At 48.5% G+C, this 24,027-nt stretch overlaps 2 protein-coding genes across 3 annotated transcripts; both read left to right on the top strand.

Moving 5' to 3' along the window:
* Nucleotides 1-1,204: 1,204 nt before the first annotated feature.
* On the top strand, nucleotides 1,205-3,402 carry LOC112881996 (DNA polymerase delta subunit 4-like). Of its 2 annotated transcripts, XM_025946936.1 has the most exons (4): nucleotides 1,205-1,437; nucleotides 1,803-1,871; nucleotides 2,619-2,812; nucleotides 2,984-3,402. In XM_025946936.1, exons 2-4 carry the CDS (start codon nucleotides 1,804-1,806, stop codon nucleotides 3,196-3,198), a joined length of 477 nt encoding a protein of 158 aa, XP_025802721.1. In that variant the 5' UTR covers nucleotides 1,205-1,437; nucleotide 1,803; the 3' UTR covers nucleotides 3,199-3,402. The 2 variants fall into 2 exon arrangements, with proteins under 2 accessions (XP_025802721.1, XP_025802722.1); XM_025946937.1 differs by lacking the exon at nucleotides 1,803-1,871 and having other exon boundaries at nucleotides 1,235-1,437.
* A 16,824-nt stretch (nucleotides 3,403-20,226) lies between these two features.
* On the top strand, nucleotides 20,227-21,600 carry LOC112883257 (transcription factor MYC2-like). Its single transcript, XM_025948530.1, has 2 exons — nucleotides 20,227-20,563; nucleotides 20,609-21,600. Exons 1-2 carry the CDS (start codon nucleotides 20,342-20,344, stop codon nucleotides 21,203-21,205), a joined length of 819 nt encoding a protein of 272 aa, XP_025804315.1. The 5' UTR covers nucleotides 20,227-20,341; the 3' UTR covers nucleotides 21,206-21,600.
* The last annotated feature ends 2,427 nt before the right edge of the window (nucleotides 21,601-24,027 follow it).

Raw genomic sequence — 24,027 nt, 5'->3', positions numbered from 1 at the left:
AAGCCAAGGGCAGATATGGAGGCGACCAGTGGCCAGATATAAGTAGCTCCAGCTTTGGAAGGCAAACTATCTCGGCTTGCTTGGAATGACAGCTGAAAATTTCCAGTTTGCTGAGGGCTGAGTTGGGTGCATCTATCCTGAACGACTTACCAAGCCCAGTATCACACTGGAACACATAAAGATAGCGCAGCTGCGTGCATGCATTTCCAATGAGATTCTTCATCTCCGTCTCTGTAAAGGTCGCGTTGTAGAGCCGCAGGGTTCTCAGGTGACATGGTACGCTAGGATACTTCGCAAAGAAACCGTTAACACGCACTGTCCGCATGCCTTGCCATCTCCTCGTTGCTAACATCGAAGGGGATCCTCTCGACGCCGCTCGTGAGCTCTACGTCTCCCACCATCCCGTTTTCGATCGCCTGACTAATGACAAGACGGCCAACTTCGCTGGAGCAGCTGGTGGTGGCGAAGAACGAGACGCGGAGCCTCGTGATGGCGTACCTCCTGCTGCCAGGGGCTAGCATGCTTCTAGCTGCGTCCGTTAGAGACAGCATTGCCTTGTCGATGCGATCGTCGATCCACTGTATAAGGTCGGCGTACGGCTCGCGGAGGAAGTCCTTGATGTGAGTAGGCTGAGCTGCGTGAGCAGCCAGGGGAGGCGCCTCCATCGCGTGGATAGGACGCTGACCCTCACCAGCGTCGTTACGTTGAGCTTTCCCAAGATAGAGAGCAGAACATCGTCCAATAGCTTGCTGATCGATCATGTCTTTCCTCTGTTTGCTTGGTTTGTCCGGCATTGAGTGCCATCAGGAAAACCGCAGAGCCGCACAAGCTTCTGATAAGCCTCCGAAGCTGAGATAGATGTAACAATCCTGCGCGCTTGGTGTGAGTGGATTCCTCCGCATTCAAAACGGACCAATCTTCTGTCCGACTCGAAGTAGACCAGCTTACGCTTTCCTCAATTGATCAGACCTTCGATGAACCCGGCCCAACTATTCCGAAATCAGATACACCGCAAAGCCTGAGTCGCTACCACTCCGAATCAAACCAGAAACCCATCAACGTTCGGCGGCTGCCCTGAAGCTTCCTCCACGGTGGACGGTGGCCGGCGGCCGGCAGGGAGGGGACCGCGGCTGCTCCGGTAATTTGGTCTGGATCGGGTCATACCGTGATTCGAACCCCAAGTAGGGGCATTTTGGTCTAATCAGGGTGTGGGCCGTGAGGGACGCGTGTCCGCAATCGGCTGCCACTGGCCCCGGATCCGTCCACGCACGCACGCACGCATCCACCCGAGTCCCCAACCGCAGCCGAGCACGACGCCGCCACCCAGCCCTCTACCCGCCGCGCGCTCCCCCCACTCCCCTGCCGCAGCTCCGCTCGTCCCTCGATCGACCGTAGTGGAGATCCATCCGGACGCGGATTCGTTCGCTCTGTTTCTCGGTATGTATCTACCTAGCTCGCCCCCCCCCCCTCTCGAGCCAAAATCGTTCTTTCTCCCCGTCGATTTACTTCTAGATTCGTGGGGTGCGTGGTGCTGTGCTGATCCAATCAAGACATCCATGGTGCGATTAGGTTCGTCGTCTTCGTCTTTTCAGCGCGCTTGGTAGACATTCGTGATTTGTGGGCACCATTGGGCTTTTGGAATCTTGGTTCCGAGATAAGGTGCTGTTGCAGTTTGATTTTCAAGTGATTTATTCAAGTGAACACCCATTCCGCGCGCTGGAAGCGAATCTCCCGATTGGCGACAAAGGAACATTTATGCTATTGTCTTCAGGACATGAGAATAACAGACTGACATTCTGCAGGATGATTGTGCTTTCTTGTTTCCTGCCTTCTGTTGTTCCAGATCCTCAAATCTACTGTCTAGCATTAAGGTATATATGCTTGCAGCGAGCTTAGAACGGCAGTGTTTAGCCATGCCTTTTTCTGTTTAGTTTGCAGATTATGTCACTAGTGAAGAACTGAACTTAACTGAACGCACTACACATGCTTGTTGTATATCCATGTGACCATGGTCAATGATGATACATGATGCTTTCTGCAAAGATGGTAGTGCTTTCTTGTTTTCTGTTTTGTATTTCCAGAGCCTCAAATCTACTGTCTAGCATCAAGGTGTATGATTGCAGGGAGCTCAGATCGATAATGATCCAGTTCAGTTTGCAGATTATGTCACCAGTGGTCTTTCAAAAAAAAAAAAATTATGTCACTAGTGAAGAGCTTAACTTTCTGAATGTACTCTCATGTCAGTTGCATATCCATGTGACCAAGTTTAATTATAAATGATGCTTTGATTCGATTAGTGCTACATCGGCTCTGACTCTACGCAAATTGACTATGCTGCAATCATGCTAACTGCTTCATGAACAATGACTTAAAACTCTGAACTTAGACTACAGGCAGATAGTTATTTACAGCATACCTTACCTAGTGGTCAGGAGTCAGGACTTGAACTCTGAACTTACGGGTTTCTGATAGCTCTCTATCTTCACAGTTTACAGTTATACTCCTGTATAGCATACTTTGTTTTATTCAAGACAGAAAAATGAAAAACAAATCCTAAGTCCAGAGTAGAAGTAATTTTAAATTTCTGTTGGAAGAAATTGACAAGAAAACTCTGGCAGGGCTGAAGAATTGGCAAACATGGCATCTAGTGGCATGAAAGACTTTTACCGGCAGAAAAAGAAAGGAGGTGTGACCAAGGCGGCATCATCTTCCAATAAGAAAACAAAGCAGTACACTGGAGGGGCCTCTGTCGGGGCCCCAGATACTGCTCAGACATCAGCACTAGTTTCTCATGGCTCCTGGGATCTCAAAGGTACTTGCCACATGCCGAGGGATCATAGAGTACTTTCATTTCTGCGCTTCTCACTTTGTGGGAGAGCGTAAAAGCACCTCCTGTAGTAATAGTATAGCCATAATTTGGAGACCTCTCTAGCTGTTTCCCTTTTGATACCATAAGCTGTTGCTCATGATAATGTTGCTGCAGATGATTTTGGTGAGCAAGAGGAGCAGCTGCGACAATTCGACATGGACATGAAGTTTGGCCCATGTATTGGTGTCACCCGGCTCCAGCGCTGGGAGCGCGCTTCTGCCATGGGCCTCCAGCCACCAGCCCATCTCCGGGATCTCTTGCTGCGTGTTCCATCAACAAAGAATCGCAGTGATCCCTGTGTCGAGTGCCTCTGGGAGGGTAAAGTCTAGAAGCATCTTCTATAACAAGCGCCGCCTTGCTCATGGTAACCTAGTGTGAGTTCACTCTGCAACCTCCTGTAATCCTGCTGATGTATGATGGCACTGTTTTGTTTCTCTCGGGGTATCCGCCGCTTGGCTGAATGTACTACTCAACTTCTTGCCGTGGAATCGTCTTCTCTAATACGCCCAAAATTTGTAGACCTTGCCTGCTTATATGTGCCCTGCATTGCGATCGGATGCTCAGGGTGCTGTGATTTCGCTGAGCTGATTTAGATGAAGCACAGACGAAGGACTCTGCCTCTGGTTGAGGCCTGAAAAAAATGGGCCGTTTGGCATGTACTAAGCTGGGCCATAATGGCCCCAAGTGACTTGGAATGGAAATCGGCAAGTACCCCGGCGGGCGGCCGCCCGTACGTCGCTCCGTCGCCGTACCGACGAAAGCTCCTCCACGACGGCGCGAAGCTTGTGCCACGCCCAAAAACGTACATGTGTTCGTTCCGTCCAATCCGTGATGACACGGCTTTGTTTCTTCAGCTTGAGCGGTGCCTAGTCGGCTAGTCGACGCCGCCCGCCATGGCAACAGCCCGACACCGACGAGGAGGACCGGCCGCCGGCGCGGCGGCGGCGGCGTGGTCGGCTCCCGGCAGCAGCCACGCACGCGCTGTGCGTGCAGTGCTAGCGCCGCCGCCATTGTGCAGCGATCAGGGACGGCACCCAGCGGCCCAGTCAAGCTAACTGCCGAACTGTATCGATACCGCCTCGATCTCCAGCCTTCTGTACTGCTGGTCTAGCTTCCTCCACCCATCACAATAAGCATTCAACCGGTGAGCGCGAGCCAAACTGTCAAACTGATGAACGAGCAATGAACTCGACTACCTAGTACCTGTGTGCTCTCTCCAATTAAAAAGTGAGGTCTTGGATTCTGACACGATTTTATTCTGATATGTTTATGAAAGACAGAAAAATATACTTTTATGCTGATAGGAAGTATAATTTTAAAACTATTTCTCAAGGCAAATATACTCATATCATTTCAAATATCAGAACTAAATTAAAAAAAAGCTAATATGTGGCTGGAGAGGGTAGCATATATATGGTAAATCACGTTGGAAAAGAAGAAGATACCATCAAGTAAACCCCAAAGCCAAGAAAGTTCTGTACACCCTAGGGCGTCCATTATTACCCTTTCTCATGGTCCCATATGAAAACACCAAAGTGCTTCTACCTATGAAAATAGAAGCGTTTAATTTCCATGCTACTCAAAGAAATGTGTTACCGAAGAATAATGCCGGTTAAATTATGGAAGGAATTCAGAAAAATACAAGTACATGCCGAGTCGAGAATTTCAAACCCGGGTGGACAAATTCCACCACAATAAGCATTACCAGTGGAGCAACGCTCAGTTCGCTTAACCATGATAATGGTAATGATAATTTAGTTAAAATAAATTGGGATGGTAGTCCAAAATGACATCTTTTCTTTTGAAGAGCCAAAATAACGTCTTTTAGTAGTGGCGAAGCAACCCAACGTCATTTTCATGAATGCCAAATTGCTATAGTTTTTAGTGCGGTGATTGGAGGTGTGATATAGGACTACAGGAGCCATTATGAGAGCCATCTATTTTGTGACTGCAACTTGTTCGCTAATCTAGAATAGTGTTTCCTATGCGGCTGTACCTAAACATAGCGTATGTTTAGACGTGCAGAAATTATTGTATATAATTTAGAATGGTGGGAGTACTTCGGCATGTGGTCTGTGTCCTCTGCCTACTTTTACTATCGATACGTTTGGAATTGGTGGGATGAGATTGAGATAAAAGCTTAGGCTAATGTGTTGGGTTTGGGTGAAAACTTTGTTGGTCACTATGACTTAGCTGTAATGACATTTTTTGTTTGAATAGGAGAATAACATTTTTACTTAGATGCAGGTGATCTTTGAGGTAGTACTTCTGAACCCATACCATAAGCATTCAGCCGATGAGGGCGGTTTCCACGGTTTCATCTTGGACTGCGACGTGCTCGTGCCGATGCCAAAAGACCGGCGTGGTACCGAGAACGGCGGTGGTTCATCGCCCATCAGTGCTCGCCCCGGGACCGGGAGGATCGATCGAGGCGCCATCGATGGCGACGCTCTGGCGTCGCCGCCGCCGCACCGCTTTCAACGCAATAACAGGCGCCGTTGTTGTCTTCCCATTTGGAAAGAGAATCCTTGCCGTTGTTGACATTACTTCGGTTATGGGACTTGAAAACGAAGAGGGAGCGCGCCCGCCGGGCCGTACGGCCTCCCGTGGCCGGCCTGGGTGGGGGCGGCGGCCAGCCTGCCTTCCTTTCGAAAGGTCTCCTGCTTCCTGCTCCGGCCGTTCATGGCTCCCGGCCGACAGGTCCGGGCGATCGATCGCCGTCGACCGGCGTGGCCTGCCGCGTACGGTCAGCATGCGCCGTGCGGTTGTAGGCGAGCGGCCCGACGGCGGCCGGGCCGAACCGCCGCGCGCCATGCCGCGCAGTCAATGGCCTTGGGGCCCGCCCCCGGCCGGGCGGGCGGCTATATACCTATCGAGCCAGCGGCGTACGTGCTCCGACCACTGTGCTGTGCTGCACACTGCACGCGCATCGTACGGGCGCCTCGATCGCTCTCTCTCTCTCTCTCTCTCTCTCTCTCTCTAACCACCGCGCAGCTGCCGGCCGTCCTGCGCAACGCGACGCGCGGCGACGTGACTCGGCGTTACGCCGCATCGATCTCCCGGCCGGCTTTTCCCGTACGTTCCCAGGCCATGCTCATACACACTAGGGCGCACGTACCGTTTGTCGTAAGAGAGATGGAAGTGGCGTGGTTGCTCTTTGCTACTAGTTGCCACTGCTGCGTTCCCATTAACAATGCAAGCAGCTGCGTCGCCTTCATCGTCGTCGGTCGTCGTTGGAGTGAAGAGCCGGCCGGCCCACCGGCCTGTTTCATGTGGCCGGCGGTGCACCGTACCTGGTGCTCGTCGGCCCGCGCGACTGTGTGTGTACATGCATGGCTACTTGTCACACTGACTGACTGTAGTAGTACGGGACGATGGTAGGTCACACAAACGGGAGACCATGACCATGTACAGACTACAGACCGACCGTGCGTGTATGCGTGTGACTGTGTGGTGTCCATGGGTCTACTGCCCTGGCCGGCGCGCGCGGTGACGTGGAACGTGCGGTACGGTAGCGGAGCAGAGCGCCGGCATGTTTTCTCACTGTGCTGGCGACGCGACACGGGAGCGATCCTGCGATGGGCGTCCGTCGAGCACGTCCTGCCAACCGCTTCAACTCAGAGAGTAGTCTTCGTTAAGGACGAACGAACGATGGACAGCAGCAGCAGGAATCGGGACGTGCGTGCAACGTTTTCTTCCCCGGCCGCGTGTCAACGTCAGGCCGTTGTTAGGCCGACACAGGCCCGTTTGGCGCCACAAAAACATTCGTACGGCCCCACGCACACCGCCGTTTAGACGTCGCTCTTCCGCCGGGACCCCCACTCCATCTCCGGCCAGCCGCGCCCGCGCGCGCAGGACCCGGGGACCGAGGCGGCGGCGCGTGTAGGCTAGCTCGCGTCGCGGCGTGCTACGCGTGGGATCCCACCCGCCGTCAGCTGGCCGCGCCCTCGGATGCGGTCACGGCCGTGGCCGTGGCCGGGCGCGAACCAGTGTACCCGGCGGCGCCCCATGCAGCTCGGCAGATCGGAGCTCAGCTCGATCGCTACCGGCGGGAGGGGGCGAGCCGAGGAGCCTGGACAGACGCTGCCGGCCGCGCACGACCCCCGATGCGCGCCTGCCGCCGGTTTAAATTCGGGAGGCAGAGGCTATGCCGCTGCCTCCCGGCGGGCAGGCCTGCAAACGCGGCAGGAAAACGGCGGATCAGAACCAGATCGCTCGGCCCCCAGTCCTTCAGATCCTCAGATCAAGGCGGGCCATGCCCAGGCGGCACCCTGTCCGGTGCGTGCCTGCGCACGCCAAAAGTTGTCGCCGGCCGGGCCAGCGCGCTGACGCAGAGCTAGGGCTCGCTGCTGCCTCCGTTGCAGGAGCAACTCCAGTTCGCAGTGGTCGGTGATTGGCCAACCGCCGTGGATACAGTACACTACGCGCTTGTCCATTGATTGCTCTTAGCAGGCTGGGGAACGGTCCGTATACGGCGCGCGTGTATTGTATTTCCCCATCCTGTCTGAATCTCCCCCCCCCCCGGGTGTATATATTTTTATTTAACTCGCCTTTCTGGTGAAAGGAAATAAAGCTAGTTAAGTTTCTTCGCATGTAGAGCTGCGTGCAAAGCAAGTGCGGCAGCAGCACAGCTGAAATAGGGAAAAGGAATGATCAAGCACCCAGCTGTCTGCAATCGGTGCTCTGCACTGTCTCGCTATACGCATCCGATCGAAGACCTCTATCTTTCCTGACGGGAAATAAAGCCGTCGCTACCGATGATCATTCAATCCAATGCCGCCGTCCCATTTAGTTATCACCTCTAAATCTCATCGACAGGACGCTACAGTACGATCGTTAGCGCTCGCTGCGCATTCCGTTTTGGTGATGAGTAGCGGCATGTAATTAGCATTCTTTTCCAATATAATATATCCAAGCAGAAACAAAAAACATGCATGAAATAGCAATTAGGTGCAAGTGCATCTCATCAGCTAAATGCTATTTCTACAGGCGACCGTAACTTTCGATCCTTCCGGTCAATTCCACCGCGCTCGACCGTAAATTGCAAACCACCTTTCTCTTTTATTTATCTCTTAGAAGTTTCTCTTTTTTTGTATCTATTAACATATGATGAATTTGAACTTGAAATTTTAGTGGTAGAGTAGTCTATGAAGTATATACATAATTTTTTTAAAATTTTTTTGCGACTTTTATTAGTTGGTTTGCACGAAGTTTGCACGAACACCCTGGTTTGCACCTGATATGTTGCCATTTTCTTTTCACCTCTCTCCTTTCCCACTCCAGAAGGCAGGCAGCGGACCTCCGCTGGGATTCCCGAGACTACATCGGAGCCCTCCGTTGAGAAAGGCGCGAAGCGATGGCGCAGCTCACTGAATCCGGCGAGCGCCACCTGCGAGCATGCATGGCAGGGAGCGGCGACAACGGTGCTCGCCTCCACCGGGGGAGGCACCAGGACGACGGTCGCGCTCTCCTTCGGTTGGATCCAGTGAGAACTGCCCGCGGGAGCGCGGCGGCAAGCAGACCCCCGGCGACGCGCAGCTCCCTCCGGCGGCCTAGCGGCAGTTGGCGGAGGCACGACTAGCAATTCCTTTTTCTTCTTTTCTAGATTTCTAGGAAAAAACTTGTAAATAAACTTATTAATTAATGCATTTTTTCAGTTTAAAACTTTCTTTACAGTTTTTCTGCAGATTTTTTTTCTGAAGGTTGTCCTAAGTTTTGCTTAAAAAATTTGTATTTGAATTTTTGTTTCATTTTTTTGCAAAATTTGAAAAACTTTTCTGCGGATGTTCAGTTTTTTCTATAAATTTTTGTTCCTAATTTTTTTGCTTCAAAAATTTTGTTTTTTATTTTTTCCCCTGATTTTGTTTCAAAAATTTGTTCGCGAGTGTTCAAAATTTTGTATCGAATGTTATTTTTTTTTCATACCGGTGTGTTTTTCGGTTTGATTGGGTGAGGACTCGTGTATAGTCCACGTGGTGGACCAGCATGCGGTCGAAGTCGGAGAGAGATGGATTTCTACTGTGGTCGGAGATCGACCGTGAGGAAGCGCCCACGCGGGTGCCCGTAAATCAGCATGCCCCTACTACAGGTGAACTAGTTTTTTGTGTCGTCTGAGAAAAAAAAAGACTTGTTAGCTAGTCATATTCATTCACCCTGCATCACGTCTGATCCAAGAACAGTACTCGTACTTGGGAGTTGGGACCAGGTTTCACAGTGCCTCTGGCATGCATCTTTAGTTCTTTACTTCGTTTTCGTTCGGGTTGCGATCGATCTGCCGCTACTCGCTTTAGAATGTTTTTCAGGCAAATTAAAGGTGGTTTGCAATTTACGGTCGAGCGCGCGCGGCGCCCCATCATTTCCCGGAACTTTAATTCGTCGATGGGAGATCATCACGAGTTAACTGCACGTACGGCATCGTGTTTTGTTTCTTGCTACACCGGCCAACGAACTTTCAAGTCGAGCATCTCGTACAAATCGTCAGAGATTCGATCCGTCGCCTCAACGGTGAACCATTAGGAGGAGTGACGACAACCATCAGGCTAAGCAGCACGAGACTACTGCGCAACCGCTGTGTCGCAATGCAAAAGGAGCGGTAGCCATAGCATGTACAGTACGAGCACGCGACTAAGAGTAACTCCATCAATAGTCTGTATTTAAAGTCCCTACTTTTTTTTTAAAGATTTCTTCTATTTATTATGGATGCTATAATTTCTACTATCAACTCTAGCAATAGCTTCTAATCTTCGCCCCTACTTTTTCTCCCCTATTTTTTCTGATATGTATGACCTATCTGTCAGTTTTTGTGATGGCTATTTGTGACGGCACGTACGTTATGTACCATACTAAGATACTAAGACAGATGCTTCCGCTTGACGAGATCGCATGAGCTCGATTGATTTCCGCTGGCCTCCTACTCAAAAGTTGTTTTTGGCTTGGTTGCTGGTGCAGAGCAAGATCCTAACTGCAGACAAACAAGTAGCTAGCCGGAACTGGCCGTGTAATCTAACCTGTGGGTCATGTGTCTGCAGCCCATGTTATGCCTACATTGCTGCTTAAGGCAAACAAGTGCGGCTGCTAAGCAACTGGACTTCGGGGGTGATGATGATCGCGGTGACGGATGTCCCGCATGAGGAAGTCGAGGATTGGTGGAAGATCGAGCGAAGCCTGTTGCATCTATCACAAGTACAGAAGAGATCGGTGGCCCGCTGCTCTCTGCTGTCAAAGTTTTTTTTTTTGAAAAAAAATCCACGCAAACGAGAATGCATGCTCTTACGGATGTTTGAGCAAGCCATGACCAAGGAAAGAGTACGTCCATCTAATCTAAAAAAAATGAGCAAGAAAAGAAAAGTCTGTGTGGGACGAAGTCAGGCGGGCGAGAGTAGTAGTGATAACTGACAAGAGGGCCACCCTGAAGACTGCCACGATATGCTTGCACACAAGATGATAGACCGACCGAGAGGGACGAACCTGCAGAGCGCTCCGGCATGCATGCATGAGCTCCAGCCAGAGCACAGGAGAAGCGATTACTGCACGCGCTGACGACAGGCGGCAGACGGCGATGTACCTGAGCCCCCGTACGAGCTGATGCCCGCCCCCAAATCCACTGCTAGCGTAGCGCCGGGATGACCTAATAAGCTCCGGCGGCAGGCCAGTGCCTTTGTCGACGGCGCACCCCGGAGGCGCCGACGAAGTTCGTGATGAACCTCTGCAGCGATCGACGACGACGGTCGTGACGACGACCCTCCGGTGGCCGGCCGCCAGTTCCCTAGCTCGCCGGCCGGCCGGCACGTCCGAAACCCATCATGGGTACGTGATGCAAGCGGGACGGCGTACGCGTCGTAGCCGCGTACCAGGACCTGCTCTCCAGTGCGCACGGAAACAGCGTGCGTGTGCACGATCGCATCGCCGTAGTACCAGCGTTGCGAGCCTGCGACTCCCTGGGAGAGGCGGATACGGGTGCGCTGTGCCGAGATGACGCCGGAGATTTGCTAGCAGCGTCTTCGACTCGCCCGATGTACTGTGCTGTGGCGCAGGGAGCCAAGGGGAGACGATGGCGGCGGCATGGCACTACGCAATCACCACACGCGGCGGGCGAGCGAGCGATACCCCACCATGATGATACGAGTGCCGGGGGGGGGGGGGGGGGGAGGGGGCCGGTTGAAATTGTCATTGTTTGACTCATCGGAAAGCGAGAGTTGTATTCTTTTTTGGACGGAGAGGGTAGTAGCTTAATAGCGCTCTAACATCAAGTCCAATTCGATAGGATCCTCTCGATTGTCCCGAGCTTTAATTTTGCTATCTGGAGTCCGGGCGAACGTGGGTGCCTGGAATGGTTAAGCTAGTGCACTTAGCTTTAAGCTTGTCCACCTCATATAAGAGATAGCAAAAAGATTACATCTTCATTATTTTATTTTATAGAATATTATTCAAAGCACTTTGGGCTCCGCAACCTCCCTCTCGTTAATAAAGTAGGCTGCACATCTTTTCTCTACGAGCTAGTTCTCGAAGAAGAGATAAGAGATGGTAGTCTCTCCTCTCACCTTCTCTTTCTTTCATGTATGCAAAGCGATGACTCGAACTTTGAGCTAGCTGAGGTTGTCTTATTGGATGAGGCCATATGGACATGTCTATCGGGTACCACTAGCTGTACGATCTCGTCTTCACTCATGGTCATGGACAGTTAGACACAGGTCCTGTCGATAGGGCATCAAGAGATGAAAGGCGATTTAGATGAGTACCACTACCTGATTATCTGCTGCACAGGAGAGAGAATCTTTCATGCAAATTTGTGTGCCTCCTGTCTCATGGCCGCACGGATCGGATCTACTAGTACAAGCTATAACCAGCTGCTACCGCTCCCTCTATTTTCAACTACAATTTATTTTAACTTTTCTCGATACATATATTTTACTATATATTTAGATTACGCTACTCCTACCTCTGATCAGGATGCGTGATATATCTTCAGATATTTTCAGTTTGAAATTGATAATTAATATTTGAATAATCGCATAGTTTTTTTTGTAACAAAAAGAAAATAACGCGGTTCGATTCACAAATCACAAATGGGAAAAACACTACTTGAATAATACATATATTACAGCTCTTTATTTTTTTTTAAAAAATGGTAGTCACCGTATACGATGTCATATATAATAGCTTTATTTGTATTTCGAATGCTAGCTACAAGGAATTGATGCATCTAGGGCAGATCGATGACACCTTAGAGAAGACCGGTACCTAGAAACCTCTTGAATCGATTGACGATTGTGTTGTGGATGATTCAAGGGGGCGGTTGATCGAGCTGATGATCTGACAGCCCACCAGGCTCCTCTCGCTACGTACAGGTACGTACACGTGTACAAGCATATATGCCGACCGATCGATCAGTCCGGAGACAAAACGCTCAATCAGGTAGCTCGCAACTTGGGAGCGACGACTACTGCAAGTTGCGGCATCGTATCCCCTCTCTCGACCTCGCCTGATCTTGACACAAAGGCAGGCGCCTGTCCTTTTCCAGTCATCCAGTGATGGCGACGGTTTAATTTAACGTCGGTAAATAAAACAGCGTAATCCCCATGGATCGGAGGTTCAGCCACAGATCCGTAGCAGATTCACCCGTGGTGATAGCTGCATGCGATCTTGACCTGCTACTATACTACTACTAGCGTCTGTTTGAGCGTGCTGGTCTGGCCAGCTACCAGCTCTCTGATAGATGGTGCCGCCGTGCCTGCTGGCACGTACGCGCAGGCGGCCGGTTAGAGATGAGACATGGGGACGCAGCCCAATCCCCATCTCGTACGTTCGCCTTGTCTTCATCGATCGTCGGAGCTGATCAGATGTGGCTCCCGGGACAACCAAGCCAAGGCAGCCACGTCACGGTCGCGTCGCTATGCTAAAATAAAGCCACCACTGCTTCACGTACCGTGGACGATACTGAAATTAAGTGAAAGCAGAGCTAGGTAATATAATGCCTAGTACTGTATATAGAGTACCTTGCTGGCACATGACATGTTTTGGAGTCTTTTCGTCTGAACAATACACCTGTAAAGAATATCCATGTGGCCACGTGTAAAGCTAACTTATTTTACGACATGTAAGGATGGAAACGGATCAAATATGCATAAAATCAGATTCGGATAGCACTTTTTACCATATTTTAACTCAAATGTGGATATGAATTCGGATGCTCTCGAATACGAATACAAAATGGATGCCCGGATTCAGATTCGAATTCGAATATTTACTCGATATATAGAATAATATTTAGCTTTTTTCTTTATTGATAGTTTTAGAATATAAAATTGTTATATATGTACAAACTAAAGTATGATAAGCTAGTCAAAAATAGCTTATTTATCAACAAATATTTTAATAAATAAATATATAAAAAATAAAACTAGAAATAAAAAATATATTTTCAATAAATATATAAACATTTTTAATTAATAAAAAATTATAAAAGTAATTTTACCTATAAATAGATAAAACAAGAATATGTACGAGTAAACTTAATATTTTTATAACTTATTTTAAATAGTTCTACTGAAAACGGATAGGGATAGCGCCGGATATTATCGAATATGAATGTGGAATCAGATAGAGAAAAATAATGAAAATCGGACTAGAATGTATCCACTTTACTACCGTATTAAATTCGAATTCGAATACGGATGTCCATATTGATATTTAAGCGGATACGGATATCGGATATTTTGGATATCTGCATTCATATTCCCGTCTAAAACTTATTGAAATGAACTAATCTGGCCGCGGCCGGATGGAGCTAACAAAACCTTCCGTTGGAATATGTGAACTTTTGGCCTAATATTTGTAATTAAAAAATTAAAAACCCACCATTAAATGTTAGGGACTTATTATGTAATTCCATAATGAAAGAGGAAAAGGATTTCAAACCGTGAAATGTTGTGGTGTAGGGAAGATGTTTTGAACCAAATAATGGATATTATGACCGTGATTCATTCACAACGATTTATTCTTGTGATTGATTTTGCGCAAGTTAATTGCTATTACTCTGTTTGATGGCGTTGACGACGTCCAAGTGCATCCTCTCATCCCCGGACTCTCATGTATATCATCCGGTGTCTTCTTATCTTTTAAGCACGCGAATACACCTCTCTTCCTCCCTCTGCTGCTTTTCTACATTCCCATCGCCAGTGCTGCGCGCACATCTTTGGCAAGAGCAGGTGCCTCCGGAACCATTGCCTGCTGAAGGTCCTGTACGGGATAGCGGGACAATCAGGTTTTTGGGAGTGTCTTCACACAATTGCTCGCCCAGAACCGTGACGTCTTCACCGACATACTGTTCACCATCTGTCCCTGCGCACCAACTCCGTCCGTTGATATCGCCGCCCGTACCTCTTCGTACGACTACTTCCTAAAGCTTTGAACGACTACTTTCCAACGAGTAAAAGCTACTTCATCAACAAATACAATCACTCGGTGCCTCGATCGACTACTTCCTGAAGCTTCAACAACTGTGTGACTATTTCCTCAACAAGTACGACCACTAGAGACTACTTCAACAACTCATACGACTACTTCGTCAACAAGTACAACCACTCGGTGCCTCGACCACTACTTTAACAACTTGTACAACTACTTCTTGAAGAGGCAATCAGCACTGCACCAAATTCGTTCGACTACTTCAAGCAGGCCAGTCGAGCATGTTTGCTCCAGCCAGTAACGATGCAGCTGGTGCCTTCAGCACTGGACCCACCTTAGGTTATAGACTGATACTCCTCTTTTTTTATTAAATTCATGTTAACTTCAAACACGTGCACATGTCTTTTTTCACTCATCATAGTTATAAAATTATTAATAAGTTGTATGTATAATTTTGGAATTAAAATATACCCGAAAATGCCTATTTATGTAACAATCCAAAAATCCGATTCTGTTGATAGGCTTACGGTAGCTAACTTTGCTGCAACAATAAGGCCAAACATTTTTTATGGTTCCAACTTTAACCGTTGGCGTGAGCGGGTGATATTGTGGTTGACGGCTTTGAACATTATTCATGTGGCAAAGAGGAAGCCCGAACAGTTTACTCCAGAGGAAGGGAGTGCAGTCGAGGCTGCCGATAACCTTTTTTAAGGCTGCATCATAGGTGTTCTAGCTGAAAACCTAGTTTATTCATACATCCGTCTCAAAATGGGGAAAGAAATGTGGGATGCTGTTTAGGCTCAATACGGAGTTTCTCATGCTAGCAGCAAGTTGTATGTTATGGAACAATTCCAAGACTACAGGATGGTGGAAGACCATTCTGTGGTAGAACAAGCCTATAAGATACATACACTAGCAAAAGATCTCCGAAGTTACAGCAAGGAGAGTCCATGTGTGTTACCTAACAAGTTTGTGGCCAGAGGTATTATCTCCATGTTGCCATCTTCTTGGAAGGACTTTGCTACTTCGCTGAAATACAGGAGACAAGAGTTCACCATCGATGGGCTCATTGGTTCTCTTGATGTTGAAGAGAAGGTGAGAGCAAAAGACACACGTGGAAAAGGAGTTGTCGGAGCTAGTGCCAACTTTGTTCAGAGGAACAATAATTTTGTTCAAAAGAACAACCCCACAAGAACAAGAAGAAGCCACCGCAGACACAGAGCCAAACAAAGACTAAACAGACAACCACTTTCAAGAAGAAGAAGAAAGGAAACTGCTATGTGTGCGAGAGTCTGGACCACTTCGCTGGAAAGTGTCCGCATCGTAAGGGTATGAAATCTGCCAACATGGTCATTAGTGAGGCTGGAGGAACATTGGGGTATGGTAATTCATTACACTGGGGCTAACCTTTATGTGTGTGCTGATATGTGAGCCTTTGGCCCAATATTTATAATTAAAGAATTAAAAGCCCACCGTTAAATGCTAGTGAGTTATTGTGTAATTCCGTAATGAAAGAGGAAAAAGATTTCAACCGTGGGGTGCTGTGGCGTGGGGCAGATGTCCTGAACCAAGTAATGGACATTATGACCTTAATTCATTCACAATGATTCATTCTTGTGATTGATTCTGTGCGAGTTAATTGCTATTACTCTGTTTGATGGCGTTGATAACTTTCAAGTGCATCCTCTCGTCCCCAGACTCTCATGTATATCACCCGGTGACTTCCCCTCTTTCAAGCAGGTGAAAACACCTCTCTTCGTGAATACATCTCTCTTCCTACCTCTGCTGTTTTTCTACATTCCCATCACTGGTGCTGCGCGCACATCTCCGACGAGAGTAGGTGCCTCCGGAACCATTGCCCACTGAAGGTCCTGCACGGGATAGCGGGGCAATCAGGTTTTTAGGAAGCGTCTTCACGCGACTGCTTGCCCAGAATTGTGACGTCTTCACCGATGTACTGTTCACCATCCGTCCCTGCGCACCAACTCCGTCCGTCGACATCATCACCCGTACCTCTACGTATGACTGCTTCCTAAAGCTGTGAGCGTCTACTTCCCAACGAGTACGACTACTTCATCAACAAGTACAACCAATCGGTGCCTCGATCAACTACTTTCTAAAGTTGTGCGACTACTTCAGCAACTGTGTGACTACTTCCTCAACAAGACGACCACTCTCGACTACTTCAACAACTCGTACGACTACTTTATCAACAAGTACAACCATCGGTGACTACTTTAACAACTCGCACGATTACTTCCTGAAGGCAATCTGCATTGCACCGAATTTGTTCGACTACTTCAAGCAGACCAGTCAAGCATGTCTGCTCCAGTTGGTAACGGTGCATCCGGTACTTCTGGCACCAGACCCACCTCGGGATATAGACTGACACGCCTCTTTTTGATTAAATTTATATTAACTTTAAACACATGTACATATCTTGTTTCATTCATCATAGTCATAAAATTATTAATAAATTATATGTGTAATTTTGGAATTAAAATGTACCCGAAAATGTGTATTTATCTAGGCTGTTCCTCCGCGTTCGTTCGATCCCAATCATAGTGCTTCGCACTCTACGTTCATCCTATGGCGGCTATACCTGTCATCTCTTTGTAGGAACCATTTTTCGAGCTCGACAGCTAGCGACAAGCTCTTGGAATCGCGCGAGGGTGACCCCAAGCGATCCGTGATCGACTGCCTTCACGTATGGCTCGGGCCTGGAGCTGTTTGTTGTGACCAGAGAGATGAGACGATCGATGCCTGTGTGCTGATTTGATCCCTGCCGGGAATCCTTCTTCTGGCTAGGCGGATTTATTGGTTTCTGGCTCGGCCGGCCGGCGTCTGGTCGCAGGTGCTGGCTCGCTGGTAGCGGCCGCAGAGCGGCATGTTGCCAACGGCCGCGGGCCGCGCACGAACCAATCAACCGCCGACGGGGCGCTGTATACAACCAAGCTGCTGCAGCCTGCAGCGCCGCGCGGGCGCGCGCCAGTCGTGTCGATCGTTCGGTCACAAGGAGGAGCGGCGCGCAGCAGCAGCAGCGCGAGACACTACGAGCCGGGAGGCCGGCCGGCCGGCCGGGACCGCCGCGCGAGCGCACCGCGCGCACGCCGCCCGGCCGGGGCCGTCCTGTGGAAGCGGCGTGAGCCGTACGAGGACCACGGCCGGCGGCACGCACGCCGTGGGGCGTGGACCTACTGACGACCGCCTGCTGCTGGCGCCTCCGCGCGCGTCTCCCAACGCCCCGGCCCTCTCCCTCTCCCGCAGACCGCAGTTTGCTCGAGGCGCGCGTCTGAGGCTCTGAGCTCTGACGCCTTGCGTGGCGCGCAGCGCGCCTCCGATGCGTGGACTTTTCCAACGCTGATCGACACACACACACAGTGAGTCAGTGACAGACACGCTGCGTTTTTTTAAACACCAGCAGAGCACTGCCAAATCATATAGATATTACATAAAATAAAAGGGCTCTCTCTCACGGAAATGAAGGAACTAAATATGGGAATTAAGGTGCACTTGGCACTCTCAATATTGCTTCCTTCAAGCCGATCTCTTTCCTTGATTAGAGCAACAACTTGCAGGCGGTCATCGATCTTCCTTCAAAAGTCCTCCGATTCCTCTCTTTCCACAATTTCCAAGCCGTGTATATAAGCAAGCCAGCCGCAGCTCTGCGCTCCTCCTTCGGCCGAGATGCAAGAGTGAAAGCTTCCACCAATCTTCAATTTCCAGACCTGGTTCTAGCATACGCATCAGTCCTGCTGACCAAGCCTCCACCACTGTCCACACCTCCCGCGCAAAAACACACTCAAGACAGAGATGCTTCGCAGTCTCTTATTCTTGATCACAAAGACAGCACACCGGGTCATAAGGCCAGTTCCGCTTGATCAACTTGTCAGCTGTAAGGATTTTACTTTGCACAAGAAGCTAAGTAAAAAAACTTATGCTTCTTTCAGCATGAGCCTTCCAGATACCACTCCTCTTGAAGGTGCAGGTAAGCTGACTTAGAAGTGTAAGCCCCATCTGCGGTCCAACGCGAGAGAAAGACACGCTGCGTTCTACCAGTGGCTATAGTACCCAGCACGTACGGTGAGAAAAGTCTTCGCCGCCTCATACGATGTCGATGTGACCGGGGGCCACAGGATGACAGGACCGAAAGCTTAAGCATGCGATGACCTGAACCGTAGGAGTTGCTCATCCATCCATCGCCCGTCTAATGACCAATCGTACGCAGATCGAGGTGTTTATTCATCGCATACAGGCCAATCTTGTCCTGAGGGAGAATTTTTCACGAACTGCTCGAGTGAATTTCGAATCTCCTGTTCAGAAAAACACGCACGGCCGGCCCGCTTGTATTTTCAACAAGAAAGTACGGTCCGCCTATCTTCGGATTTCTCATTTCTGCAACACGCATAGCTGGTCATGAATATCTGCGTACGTACGTGTACATGCACTCGTTCCTTTCACTTGTACATAGACTGTGCCACGTGCGTGCGATAACAGCGACCGCTAGCTGATCATTTAAAGGATACTAGCTTGTCAACCTGTGCTCCCGCACCGGCTAATTAAAATTAATATAAAAATAAAATTTATAGTAAATAATTATAATTATCTATCTGATGCTCTCTTCATCTATTAAATATTCTAACACATACTCTAGAATACATATTTATCTACCCGTAGAAAAAGATAACATATATTTATCATTATCTAGTTGTAATAGATTTTATTTTGCATCGCACCTCCATGTGTATTTGATATATATTTAATTGAACCATTTGTTTGTGAATTGGTATTTTTATCTCTTTAATCATACATGAATACATGATGACACATATCGTGGGTAGTATTTTTGTAAAAAATAACATAAATAATATATTAATAATGATAGGAATAGTAATTTAGAATTTTATACTGGTGCACTTTAATATTTTGTTATAATTATATAATTTAGATTCAATTTATGGGTTACTTTAACTTTTAATAATGATATAATTGGATAATTTATATGCAAATCTAGGGGTTATTTACATTATTTTTATAATTACATAGGTGGGTAATTTATACGAAGATTAGGAGGTTACTTATTCTTTTTTATAATGGCAGAGGTGAGTAATTAGATACATGTTTAGAGATTAATTTAGTCTATTTTCATAATAATAGATGTGAGTAATTTACTAGGAAAGATAACAGATCCAATGACTATTATGATTAGAGTTGTCGAATTGATGGCCGGATATTTCTAATTTTTATAAAAATTTCTAGAATTTCTCTATAGAGTGTCCATGCAGGATCATAGATGGCTTCACGTGGAGACTTGAAAAAAAGCCTCCAATTAGTAATAATAGTAAGACAGTTTAGGATCAAATTAAACCAAAAGATAGTTAAGAGGTTATCCAAACTTTGGCCATGAAGAGTAATTTAGACTTATTTAGTGGTCGGTAATTACTCATATTTAATGGTATATATATGCTTGTCTACACAGAGGCGCAGGAGACTTTGATCTTGAGTTCTTGACTGACTTGAGGCTTCAATTCAGATAGTATAAAAACACACAGGTCAAAGAAAATAGCTGGCAAGAAAAAGACCTGGCTCCAGAACAAACAAGGGAACCATTCAGAATGCATGTGTGTATATGCAAACTGACTCAGTTTTGTTTTTTGTTATGCTATTTGCATTGGCCAACTATTTGGTGATGCATTTCTAGTATGCTATTTGAACAACTCGTGTCACTTTCTCACTACTGTGCATGTTTCTCTTATCTACTCTTAGTTCCAATTGGACAAAAGCAAGCGTTCCAACTCCCAACGTCCCAGGCCAAAATTAAAGGATGGCGCCCCTGTTCGTAACAAGACCTTTGTCACCGATGCAGCAGGGCCCTAAACGCAAATGTGTATCGCCGGCCGGCACTATAAAAGCAGAACCTACCACAGATGCTACTACAGCCTATAGGCCAGTGCCGCACATTGCATGACCAAAAGGTCCCGAGCGCCTCAGTCCGTTTTCCACTTCAGGAGTTGATCAGGTAGGCCGGCCGTGACCACCACCAGTAGTGACTAGTGAGTGGGTGCCATGGACGACCTGCTCTCCCCGTGCTCATCCTTGTCCCCGACCTCGTCGCCGTCCTTCTTCTCCCATGCCGGCCACTACCCGATCATCGAGTTCACCTCCTGCGAGGTCCCCGAGCAATGGCTGCTCGGCGACGTCGTCATGGCCAAGAACGAGGCCGGATACGACGACGGGGACGACCTGTGGCCCGTGGGGAGCTCCCTCTCGCCGGACTCCGAGCTCTCCGTGCAGCCGGCGCCGCTTCCGCAGCCCGCGCCGCCGCCGCAGCAGGAGCAGGAGCCGAGCGCCTGCACGGTCCCGGCGGCTCAGCGCCCGGGGAAGCGGCGGGGCCGGAAACCCGGCCCCCGCCCAGAGGGCCCCACCGTGAGCCACGTCGAGGCCGAGCGGCAGCGCCGGGAGAAGCTGAACCGCCGGTTCTGCGACCTTCGGGCCGCCGTGCCCACCGTGTCGCGCATGGACAAGGCCTCCCTCCTCGCCGACGCCGCAGCCTACATCGCGGAGCTCCGCGCCCGCGTCGCGCGGCTCGAGGCCGAGTCCAGGCGGGCCGCCGCCGCGAGATGGGAGCCCGTCGTCGCGGCCTCCTGCGTTCCCCCGGGAGCGCCCGGCCACGGCGACGAAGCCGTGGAGGTGCGGATGCTCGGGCCCGACGCGGCGTCGGTGCGCGCGACGAGCGCGGCCCCGCACGCGGCCGCGCGTCTGATGGGCGCGCTCCGCTCCCTGGAGCTGCACGTCCAGCACGCCTGCGTCACCCGCGTGCACGGCTTGACCGTGCAGGACGTCGTCGTCGACGTGCCCGCCCAGCTTCAGGACGACGACGGCCTCCGCGCCGCGCTGGTCCAGGTGCTGCAGGAGCAGGACAGCGGCTAGCCACAGCTCGACCGCGGATCGAGCCCCTCGACCTCCTTCCCGTCCGTACCGTCACATCGTCAGTTCTCGGGTCGCGTACGAGCAGCGCTAAAATGGATCGGAGCGGATCAAGGTAGGTAATGCTAATGTTGATTAAGAGGGTGGTGAAACATGATGGAATATTGCGTGGATGTCGTCGTCTCCGCCTGTTCCATGGAATAAAAAGTGTTTGCTGATCAAGGGCTTGGATCCAACATCATCTCACGATCCATCCAAATGGTGGTGCCGAATAACGATTGGCCAAGTGTACGTACGTCTGTCAACCGTGTGTGTAGTAGTACTCTACTTATTGTAGTGTGTATGTGTTGCTAGGTTAGTATATATGGATTTGCATTGATATATGAAACCTGAGTTATTTGTTGTCTTGAGCTATCCACACCTTTTTTTTTCCTTCACTCAAATCTTCAAGTCTGATCAGATTGCACTGCCTCTCTTCCATTTGTGGCGAGATCAAGCCTCTCTGATGGGTGGATTAGGGGATTTGGTGTTTCATCAGGGGCTATATTTGAGGATTGGGGATTAGGACTTGGAAGCTTTAGAGCAAAGACTATTGTGACAGAAGGTTGACCGAACGGTGGATCGGAGGAGGTTCGTGGGCGAAGCGGCGAGTCGAGGCCATCTATATATCGTCATCCTAAACACACACACGCACGCGCGCGCGCGCACACACATAATATGCATAGGGATATATATATATATATATATATATATATATATATATATATATATATATATATATATATATATCTCCCTATGCATAATAGGATCTGGGGGCGGAGCTAGACAAAAATAGAGAGGGTGCGCCAATTCATAGGTTATGCACCATATTCAAGCAAACATGGTGAAAAATTAGAGTTCAGAAGTGATAATAGATTTTTTTTTTCTAGGTGCGGCTGCAACCAGAGCTTGCAACGTAGCTCCACCCCTGATAGGGTCCACCTAGCACATACCTGGATGCTAGCCTTTAGTACCCATACATGAATTTGGACCATACTAGCAAATCTTCACCAAAACATTTCATCTAAGAGGTCTTCTATATGTCTTCTACCTGCAGTCTTCTCCTTCCCCCAACCACCTTCTTCCTCCAGACATGACCATGCATGGCACCCGATCGAGCAGGACACCCTCCATCTCAACTCCCCAGGACTTTGCTGTGCGGCCCAATTCAGCGTTGTTGTACCTGTTTTGGCGGCATTTAGGCCTAGCAACCAGCAACCACAGTTAACCTACTGGTCTTCAGCCAGCTTACTGATCATTGCCTAATTTCTTCGGAGGAAGCTTTGCTGCATTTCTTCGGCCGGGACTTTTCTTTGTATTTTTTTGGCGAAAAGAAATGACTTACGAATATTCATTAATTATGATATACTTTCTAGTCTTTGTAGAATTAATAAGTGAGTCTATAAACTTAATTAGCTTTCGATCTCCATATTCACAAACTTAGCTAGTTTATCGAACAAATAGATAAGTCTGGTCTTCCCAGGCTACCCAGCCAAACCGATGCGCTTCTTGGCCATGCAAAACCAGCTAAAATGAGTTACATCTAAAGACTGTTTTTCCATGGTAGGTAACCTCCTTAGTCCTTAGATACCTTCATTTAAGAAAATAGTTTTGGTGTAGACCGTATAATGTGTCAAGAACAGGATCATCTGCTGCACGGATTTTCTAGGAAACGAAGTCATATAGTAGGGATGTAGGTCTAATATATATAAAGCCATGCCAGCCTTTGCATGCTTGAATAGGATGAATCTGTTACAATTTGAAAATTTTCACAAAGAGTTTTACAAAAAAAAATTCCAGAGCGATTATATAGCACGGCATCAGCATTTGAGGATGCCGGACGAATAACTTCCAAATGAGGCGACCAGATGAATGTTCACAGTATGAGACTCAGTTACCATTTGTTTGAAGAGGTTTACTATCAGGAAACTGAACCGTACGTTCAAAACCCCTAATGCAAGTTTTCTTATCGGCCAACCATCAAGCAAGCACACGTTTTTCTTGCTTTTTTGAGTCTGCACGCCGTTTACTTGGCGGTTTAGAGGTACCAACAGTGACATCGCTATACATATGTCCTTCAATTCGTAGAATGCATTTGCCCGTTACAAAATTGACCACACCGCCGTTGCGACGACAATCATGGATCGGAGAGTGGTAGTGACCAGGAAACGCTCACTGGTTGTGGACATGATGATCCTTTTCTAGTAGCATTATTTATTTATTTGACATTTGCAGTGTTTGAGTTGTTGAAAGTATGAATTGTTGTGTGAAAGTTTACACGTACATTATTCTGGATGCATGATCGAAACCATGCAGTTACGTACTACTGAACATCGTCCGGAAGAAAACTAAAGAGATCTTCAGCACAAACATACTACCCCATTCCCCAATTGAATGGTTTGGTTTCCAGCTATACGCATTCGTCTTGGCTAACAAGACGGCCGTCGTACTGCACCAGTGACAACTGACAATCAAGAGGAATGCAGCCGGAAATAATGCATACAGTGGTTGGAGGACGGCCGTTGCCCGTTGGCAGGCATACGCATACTCTATACTATCTATCGTTGCATTGCCTGTAAATAACCTCAGCCACTCGATCAAGAATAATGATCGATCAAACAAAGTTGCAACGTGCATTGCGTTTGCGGATCTGCATCCGCGCAACGCAGCGATGGTATGTGCGAGTACGGAATAGGCAGGACGGCTGTCGACGATCCATTTATTTGGCAGAAGGTCGTCGCTGTCCTGTTGCGCACGTAACCAGCAAGCAGGATTAGACCATCGTA

The sequence above is a fragment of the Panicum hallii genome, chromosome 2 (assembly GCF_002211085.1).
Source record: "Panicum hallii strain FIL2 chromosome 2, PHallii_v3.1, whole genome shotgun sequence".
NCBI lineage: Eukaryota > Viridiplantae > Streptophyta > Magnoliopsida > Poales > Poaceae > Panicum > Panicum hallii.
The sequence above is the reverse complement of the archived record's forward strand: the minus strand, read 5'-3'. Positions and strand labels throughout refer to the sequence as shown.